The sequence below is a fragment of the Dreissena polymorpha genome, chromosome 4 (assembly GCF_020536995.1).
Source record: "Dreissena polymorpha isolate Duluth1 chromosome 4, UMN_Dpol_1.0, whole genome shotgun sequence".
In the NCBI taxonomy this organism is placed as follows: domain Eukaryota; kingdom Metazoa; phylum Mollusca; class Bivalvia; order Myida; family Dreissenidae; genus Dreissena; species Dreissena polymorpha.
The window spans coordinates 41,636,543-41,646,591 of NC_068358.1; the positions used below are offsets into that span (position 1 = coordinate 41,636,543).

At 35.5% G+C, this 10,049-nt stretch overlaps 1 protein-coding gene across 1 annotated transcript; it reads right to left on the reverse strand.

Moving 5' to 3' along the window:
• Positions 1-6,463: 6,463 nt before the first annotated feature.
• LOC127880315 (uncharacterized) lies at positions 6,464-8,595 on the reverse strand. The gene is made up of 2 exons (XM_052427688.1): positions 8,470-8,595; positions 6,464-8,205 (listed from the first exon to the last, which is right to left on the reverse strand). Exons 1-2 carry the CDS (start codon positions 8,533-8,535, stop codon positions 7,693-7,695), a joined length of 579 nt encoding a protein of 192 aa, XP_052283648.1. The 5' UTR covers positions 8,536-8,595; the 3' UTR covers positions 6,464-7,692.
• Between the last annotated feature and the right edge of the window lie 1,454 nt (positions 8,596-10,049).

Genomic DNA, 10,049 nt, shown 5'->3' on the forward strand with positions numbered 1-10,049 from the left:
GTATTGTAGTAATTCTATGAAATATGCTTCATTTACAATGTTACTTTTACATATCGCGGTCAATATAAGAAAATGGCAAATTGTTAATATGCTATTGAATGCCTCTCTCGCATTAAGCGGACCTTAGCCGGTCTGTTACATAGATAAAGGTCAAACATTGTGCGAGATACAATAAGAGACTTAAAGTATCTCGTCCTTTGCACGGCCGTTAATCACGGGCGCCACCTATTTTTTGCAATGCATTAATAAATGAGCAAATTCTATTTCCGAGGTGGCGCTTAGGGCCGGATGTCTTCAAATTTCACGGATAATTCAGTATGTTTTATATGTTTTTCAAACATATTTCGTAATGTTTAAACAAGAAATGTGTTTGTCAGAAACACTATGTCCCTTTCTGCGCCGCTTTGACATTTTTTTTACCTTTGACCTTGAAGGATGACCTTGACCTTCTACCACTCAAAATGTGCAGCTCCATGAGATACACATGCATGCCAAATATGAAGTTGCTATCTTTAATATTGCACAAGTTATGGCAAATGTTAAAGTTTGACCAAACCAACAGACCAACAGACAGGGCAAAAACAATATGTCCCCCACTATAGTGGTGGGGGACATAAACATCGGGCGATTTAGTGCGATTTAGCGACGATGTATTCATCCACAAATGTACATAAGCATACAACCACAAGCCATTTGGAAACTTTATGACCTTTACAAGTTGCAACATGGTTGAGTATTTGAAAGTAAATCAATGTAGTGTGCCTGTGTGACGATCAAAATTCCAACCGATGAATTCGCGAACGACATCAAACGATTGCGTTCAACATATACTAATTCCTGTATGCACATACATAATGACATCTTGCAGATCTATTAGACAATTTTTAATGTTTATGCCCCCGGATCAAATGATCGGGGTTATATTGTTTTTGGCCTGTCTGTCTGTCAGTCAGTCATTCATTGTATGTGTGTGTTGCAAAACTTTAACCTTGGCCATTTTGAGTAGTGAAAGGTCAAGGTCATCCTTCACGGTCAAATTTCAAAGATATGGCTTCAAAGCGGCGCAATAGGGTACATTGAGTTTCTGACAAACACATCTCTTGTTACAAAAGAGATGGAGCCAATGCCAAGGAGGTAGCGATAAGAAAAGGAGGTGGCACCAATGCACATATATAGCTTTTTTTAAGTGATATATTTTATGTTATTGTTTCTGTTATGTTTACATGACTAACATTTATATTTGTAAGTTGACTACTTGATGAAATTTGAGTCGCGTGCGTTTTTAATTAAAAAATGTAGTTTTCAAATAATGTCTTTATGGATTTAAACGTTCTTCTTTGTAAGATAAGAACATGTACATGTATTATACAAAAACGTTCATGGAAAAAGACCGAGCTATCTTCATTATTTTGCAGTTGATAATGGGAAAACAACATAATTATATGAGCCTAATAAAGACTCGTTGACCTTGGCCTTTTTGTATTACATTGCCCGATTTTAAAAATAATGTGATATATGCTGGAAAAATACATGTAAACCCTAATCACCCTGTAAAATTATCCATGAAATTTCAAAACAAACGGGCCTGAGCGTCACCTCGAAAGTTGCTATGGCTCATTTATTAATGCATCTCAAAACAGAGGTGGCGCCCGTGATTAACGGCCGTGACATAGATCAACATGCACGTATGCTGTAGTATAGGATTTTTTTTAAAATGAAAACTACAACATAAGAAATTCGATATTTGACAGAAACGACTACATCAGCAAACTTGACTGCTTGTTTGACTACAGCCTTTAATCGCGAATACGGGCACTTATGAATGATGGTTATCGCGTCTAAACATCTTTAATGGCATAATACCGCTTTCTCTCACGACTCGAGCGTAACGCCGTAAACAACATTCCAGTGAAAGATTTTCATGGTGTGGTATTATATTTTCATTACAAATTAAACACGTGGTAAATTGCTGGAAATGCTGACACAATCATTAAGTAACATTTAAATGGATAATTTTCAATAAAAATGTTTTTAATCGTATTTACAAATGCACATGTGCAAATAAATCCGTAGATCATAACGTCATATGTTTACCGAGAAGGTCTTATGTAATAAGTTTTATAAAACAAGTTGGCGTTACAACTCGTTCCCTTAAGATAAGTATTTTCTTCTAACAAGGAAATTGTATTATTAGACTCGATGAGGTATTCAGAGATTTGTTTAAAGTTAACTACCATTGCAAAATTTCTCGTCTTCTATAACTCTTCATAAAGTTTATGCAGATGAGCAGATATGAATAAAAACAGAATAATTTGCAAATAATCATTGTGCTGATGTGAGTCGGATATTCGTGTCAGATAACCAATGTATGTATACAGGAAAGTGTAGGGTTTCCCCCCGCAAAGATCAGCTGATTCTCTGTAAAGTGCACAGATACGCACAAGCCTTGAAATTCGGTCACGTCAGACGTGGCCTTCTGCAAATGTCAATCTTGTAAGCTTAATAACTGCAAATAGGCAGTTTCAAAAGCTTTTAAGTGTAAAGTTTTGACATTATATTAATGTTTGAACAAGACAGTGATGCAAAATTACATGATAAACAAGACGCGTTAAAAAAACAGGTATCAAACAACTGTTGCAACTTTTGTTAAAAGTCTGACGCAACAGCTACTATTGCTTGTTATAATAAATAATCATCTTTGCGTGTGGATAAATCGATTAGCCGGTGTTGAAATCATAGTACTTCCTTAGCGTATGTAAATATTTGAGAGGTGTCCATGTTTACGGGTTACGTGAAAGCAAGTACGAGCGTCTACTGTATGGGGTGTCTGCGGGAGTAAGATAACGGAAGAATTATAAAAAATGTAAAGCTGTATGCTGTAATATTTAATTTCATACTTATATAATTTACTCTTATCTAACTCATTTTATTTTAAATCATAGACATTTTGAAATTACTTGATATACACTATTGAATCAAATGTTAAATGTTATTTTGTTCCATGTTTAAACTTTTCATTTTAAATGCTACTCGGTTCAAATTAGAAAGAGAGATAATCTACACCTCTGTTTACGCTCGTGTATGTAACAAAATGATTACTGACTGGAATAGTTTTGAAGTGCTATTTAAATACATTAGTCATTGTAACAGTTTCCCATATGTATTCAATATCCGGCAGTGTCCTCATTCGTATTTATTTTTAAAAAGAATGTCGTTTAAAATAGAAAGCGTTACCTTTATAAATATGATCAGACAGTTGATTTAAGCACTAGTTAATCTGACCGAAATATCGCTCAAAGTGTATCCGAAAACTAGAGTGATTTGTCATTGTTTAGAAGTCTGACGCAACGCTTGTAAACAAAATACCTCTACTGATGTTTAAAAAGAAAGAACACACGGTCATGTTCCCATTACCAGAAGACACTATTATTGCTATTGTTGGTTAAGAACTAAAATTGCCAACTTATAATAAAAGCGAGAATATAAAAATAAACCACAGTTTAATATGTTACTTGATCTTGTATTCTTCAGCTAAAAAACGGGCAATGCTGTGAAAGTAGCGACGAGTTCCTACATGATCATGTAACAGTTTCGTCGTGACGTACTTGTAATAAGTAAACATTGTAAGCATACATAAAGGCACGCATTTAAAACGTTCAAGTTTGATGAATCATTGTGCAGGTACTTCCCCATGTTTAAGCTTACATGTTTAAATAAGGACATTTTTTATTATTGTACTACCTCTGCATGCTTTATTTCGAAATTTGTTATCGTCTCGAAGTTTTAAAAGACAAACACTGTGCACTTGATGCTAAGACAACAGACACATTTCTTGTAAGAAATACGCCATTCCGTTTACTAAACACATCCCGTCTATAAATGTCTACTTATGTTTGGTAAAATTTTGAGTTGAATATTTCTTTGAAGGAAACATTTTTGGTATGGCAGCTGAGTTTTGAAACAATGCCGATTGAGCCAATCTGATCGAACATCTTGATGTTTTTAAATTGTTCTGACAGTCATATGCATGCGCATTGCGAATATGTCGATTTACGTCGAACGGCAGTTTTGAAAAGAAAAGCTGGGTTTAACAAACATGACAACAGAACTATCAAGGTCCATGATATTTGATAGGAATTAAGAAATCGCCGCAGGTCCAAATTTGGGCGTTTAGCATAACAATAATCACGTTTGAGTTACAAGTTATGGACTTGTGGTCCTTCGTATTGTTTTGGTCACCATGTTGGATTTCTGTGTGAGATAATAACCTGTGTTTTCTGCTCCCCGAAACCTAGGTATGGACATCCAAATCATCACGTTTGATTGGATAGTTATATAGAACGATCATATATAAATTTTGCGGTAATCTTGAGAAAAAAAAACTTTTCGGAGGTTCGATTTTGGTAAAATTTTGTTATGAAGTATCTCCGAACATACGTGAATCAGTTCAAATACGTTTTGTAGCAATTTTTGGTGGTAGCTAGGGTATTTTTCATATAGTGATTCGAATAGTAATGGGTATTGGGTATTTGTAATTCAATACTGAGCAAATGCCCAATGCACAGCTTGGCAGATAGACAGTAATACGAGATTTATACATAAATTATATATTATATGTAAACATTATATATTATACATATGCATGCATACGCCATGTTTATAATATGACTTAAAAACAACTATGTTATTTATAAAATGCTTCCAGCAGGCACGTATATTATTGTATACAACATTACTTTTTGATTGTTTTTTACAGCGAAAAAATAAAATGGTTAAAACCTTGCTTGATTTCACAAGAGCAAAATTTATATTAAAAAATGCTCACTTGATTGTGCTTGCACATCCTTCATTAAAATGTTCATTAATTCCATAGACTATAGCATTTAAAAAGTCAGAAAATGTGATATCTTGGCTTTTCATATTCATCATTTATTATATCGAGGACACAAATGATCAGCCCATATCAATCAAATTCAACACTACACTTGATATTTGAATCTCTTTGGAGGAGATGTACTGACTCAGTACACATTACCTCATCATTATGTTACTGTTCTATACTTATTATATTGAATATGCTTGGTTAAGATATTATACAAATGCAGCGAATAAAACAGGGTCGCATATGTTAAGGCTGGCCGCTGACTAAACAAGGATGTGCAAGAAATTGTTGTTGTTTTTTCTTGGAATTTGATGAAATTCTGATAATAATACTGCACACCTTTACACTTTTTATATCAGGATGATAAAACACATGCAACAAAACGATCGGTTAAATACTAAGTATATGGCGTATGCACTATAGCCGTAATGACTGCATTCAAAGGTGGTTAGCGTGTTGCTATGATAATAATTAGTAAAACATCATTTTGAATGAAAAACAATCAAATTATAACGAAAAATCAACATCTTTGAAAAACAATTTCACTATCAAATATACATGGCAAGGTATTCAACTCAAAGTGACACGAAAACAGGGCACATCGCTTTAAATAGCCATTACTTCATCAATTTTGCAGCGGTGTCCACGAACTCGGTCTTATTACACGCAGAAAAAAATGAATTTCCTTTCTGGAAATGTACACATCTTGCATTATTTTTACAAATTCGTCGATCTGACTCAATCCAAGACTGAAATAAGACCGATTTCATGGAAATCGCTGCACAATTGATGAAGTAATGGCTATTCAAAGCGATGAGATCTGATTGGTTTAGAGCGACATATTCAACCTAGACTTCCTTTCAACGATGACTACCATAAAAGCAGAAAGTGTTATCCCTGATTGGCTTGTGCGGACTGAACAGGCTATTCTGGGAGGATGTGATACGCACATGGATTAAGCCCGGATTTCACAGAATCCGCTTATATGAAAAGGCCACACTCTATCAATACCAGTTTTATTAACAAAAACCATTATAATGCAACATTACCAATGCTACGAAAAGAATGAGTTATCCGGTTCGGATAATAATGCCTACGCAATTTCATGGCACGACACTTGCATCAGTAGAAACTCATGCATTCTTCTTTATAGACGTAATTAAGAGTAACATATTTGTACAAACTTCAAGTTTATTAAAGTCTATATGCGTGCTGATAGCATCACTACAGATGTTTATTACCGTCGAGTGAAAACACTACACTGATGAGTCATGCTACAAATAAATATGAACATCGATCTACGTATTGAATTAATGATTTCGCAATATGTGTCTGAACAGTCTTGTTAACAGACAGAGAAATGTCGCAAAACAGTATCAGCGTTGAATATATATATATATATATATATATATATATATATATATATATATATATATATATATATATATATATATATATATATATATATATATATATATATATATATATACATTATCTGATGACAAGTGAGTCACTGCCGATAGTCGAACGCACACTGTTGCACCGTTGCGCTATCAGTATCCGTAATTAGTAAGTATAGTTATGAAAACGTGTGTTGATACAAGTTGCACAATGAATATGAACGTGTCCTCCTTAAACTACAGAGCTGAATTGTACATAGTGATACATACAACTTATACAGAGATGCATCGTACATAGTGATACATACAACTTATACAGAGCTGAATTGTACATAGTGATACATACAACTTATACAGAGCTGAATTGTACATAGTGATACATACAACTTATACAAAGCTGAATTGTACATAGTGATACATACAACTTATGGTTTAACGTGAGCTTTTATATGAAAGACAAATCTTTTTACAGTAATTATAATGCTTATCATTTGGAAAAAATAAGCTGGCTGAAATGTGATCTTTTTATATGAGGTTTTGCACTACACCACAAACATTTCAAATGCAGGTCAGTTATGTACCAGGGTAAATAAAACTTAAGTCCAGTGAAGCTACGTTGTTATTCATGCACAAATGTTTGCAAAATAACTTTGCCTTGCAAAGTTGATTTATTAATCTCTTTTTTTCTAAACATGTAACTAGCGCATACTGTTAGGAGCCTCTCTTTAAAGGTCGATGTTTTTTAATAGCTGAACTGCATAGGGTACATGAAGCACTGTGTTATATACATCTACAGATAATACCATATTTTATTATTATTTAAATTCGGTTAAACGTCATACGGACAACCCCCTATTAGAATGTACTGCTTGTATTGTGAATACAAGTCTATACAAACGAGTTGCGTTAATTGCTCACCGTTTTTAGATAACGTCAGAAAAATAAACACGCAATCATATTGCGAAGGTCACCAGACGTACGTACAGTGAGTAAACATTCCGTAAAGCGGGTTCCCATTGCCGATCAGATCAACTCGATCAAGCCCGACCAAGCGGTCGGGTACTGGTCTGGTTCGGTCGGCATGAGTGGTCGGAGGTGGATCGAGAAGAGCTCGGGAAGTGGTCGTTAATTAGTCTAGTAGAAGATCGAGTTGATCGTGAAGCAATCTTGTGCCGATCGGATTGACATCTTTTACACGATCTGTACCCGATCCGCTCGACCTCTACCAGAGTTATTTTAGATCGCAACACGATCCACTCGACCTCTATTCGATGTGATGTACAAACTTACTAGACTGCTTCCCGGCGGCTAATCGATCGTACACGATCACTTCTCGATTGCTATTCGACCATACACGAGCCCTGTACCCGATCCGCTCGACCTCTTCCCGAGTTATTTTAGATCGCTTTGTTAGACTGTAGTACGACCATCACGATCTGGTCGTGTGAAGATCTGGTGGCGATCGAGCTGATATCCACTTGGTCGAGCTGGGATCGTATAAGGCTCGCGTATAGGTCGAGATGATCGAGCAGAAATCGGAAAGATGGTTGAATGGACGTCGTGAATGAGTCGTGTGGGGTCGTGTGTACCCTTTTTAGTCGAGTTTGGTCGGGTTTGGTCGGGAAATTTTGGTTTCGTTCGCCACCAGATTTTCACACGACCAGATCCCGATTTGTTGGCAACCTTGATGAGCTTTGAGTACTGTGTCCTCATATTTGGGTACCATATTGTAGACAGGTCGCCAGGTCTAAGGCCCAACTCCGCCTCCTTCGCGGCCCATGTACTGTTTTTCTTCTCCTTGAACTTAAACCCTGCTGATGACTTGTCAAACAGGAACGAGTTCTTTCGCAGCCACGCAACAAGGTCATCATCTTCGTCTTGAGTGAGTGTACGTTGTAATGTTTTCCAGGGTTTGAATTCAATCTGCCAAAATAAAAAGAACACTAATGAATATCAATGAAAATTACCATTAATGTTTTTTTTAAACGGCCCTTTGAGCCTAAACTGTAGAACAAATACAGCCGTATACTAACTGTATGAATACATGTGTGCATGACAAACCGTTTAACAGTATAAATAAATGTATGACAATAACTTTTGAATTGCTTAGCAAACAAAATAAGTGTAATGTCAGGTTTAGTGTATAGAATCGTAGAGAAAGCGAAGAAAAACAAAACATGTTGGTACCTCATTTTCGGGAAAATAAGGGTGTTCTTCCACCAGCTCAATTGGAGGTGTAGCTGAATCATTCATCTCTTGACATGGGCTGTGACAACACAAATAAACTTATGAAAATACCAGCATGTTCTCAAGATCACTCATTCCAAATTTACATTTTTTTTTAAACAAACGATAATGAAGTGTTTCGAACGTACATAGTTTTTGACGACAGAAACGGTATTAGCTCTGACTGTACTTTATTTATAGTTCAATTATATTTTTTTTTAATAATTCAAAGTATTATTATGCATAATGTATCAATCCAAAAACATACAGTAATTAAAATGAATATATCTGTTATATCAGTAAGTCAAATTATAGTTTGACTCGCTAGTATACAAATAAATCACTCAAATATGGAAATATTTTGTTTTAACACCCATGTGATTACTTTATTTTAAGCATTTGCTAATATTGAAATAGATTCTATACCAATTACCACCATAAAAGTAGAGACTAGTTGAAACTGTTCCAACTTTGCGACCACGCCCCTGTCCATCTCCCCGAGAGTCACTCGCACTTAACTAGGCCTTAAATACACATATGGAATGCAACTACGGGCGCGCCTTATATCTCGCAGCCATCCAGGGTATTCAACTAGGATATAACATTATGAGGAATTATTTGTAAGTTTTAGTGGTTACTAATATACATGTTAATGTGAGGAAAAAATAAAGTGTTTTAAATCGACCAGACACATAGTCGTAGTATTTGTATTTTGCATTACTAATGAAATCTAACCCAACATTACTTGAAAACAATCACTTCTTTGTATTAATATATGCGATATGATTGCCATAATACAAAGCAAATACATTAAAGTGAAATCATGTATGTGCATCCATTACACAGAAATAATTGATTTGTGATACGAAAACAGAGATGAATATATCATATTAGAATTAACTGTAAGTAATCTCTAAGCCACTGTCTGCGATTAAATATCCCGTAGAAACTACGTTATTTTTCAAAGTGTATGTGCGTTTTGCATTAATAAAATTATTAAGTACTGAATTGTAAGAGTGGAAACTCGGTAGGCAATGTACAAACGCAAACGGGGAAAAAACGTTCAGATAATACAGCGAGGGGGCGATGTAAATTTATTTACCGGTTGTTACGCTACCAGCGCACATTGTACTCCAACACTTCTAACGCAGTTGCAAATACAATATTATCTGTCAAATCTTTAATAGTCGGCACGTTATTATGAATAGCGGGATGGCTCTGTTAAGAGTAGCAAAGGCCATTGACGTCTATTGAGTCCTCCTATTTGCATACATACCACCTAAAAACAGCCGGGTTCATCAGAGTACCTGTACCACACGAACGCTCACGCGAATATAACGATTGAGGATAAGACGCACAATACCAACTAGGTTTAAGATTACCGGTAGATCTGAGACGACAAAATTCGGTCTTTAATGCAGCATAACCATGCAATTTCTGCATTGATTTTTATTATGCTCCCCCAAATTTTTTGGGGGGAGCATATAGTCGCCGCTTCGTCTGTCCGTGCGTGTGTCCGTCCGTGCACAATTTTTGTCCGG

Bases quoted from the DNA above. Each gene is read 5' to 3' on its own strand.
- LOC127880315 (XM_052427688.1), bottom strand. From the start codon at position 8,535: ATGAATGATTCAGCTACACCTCCAATTGAGCTGGTGGAAGAACACCCT. The intron at 8,206-8,469 runs GTACCAACATGT...TTATTTTGGCAG, and splicing joins CTTATTTTCCCGAAAATGAG to ATTGAATTCAAACCCTGGAA.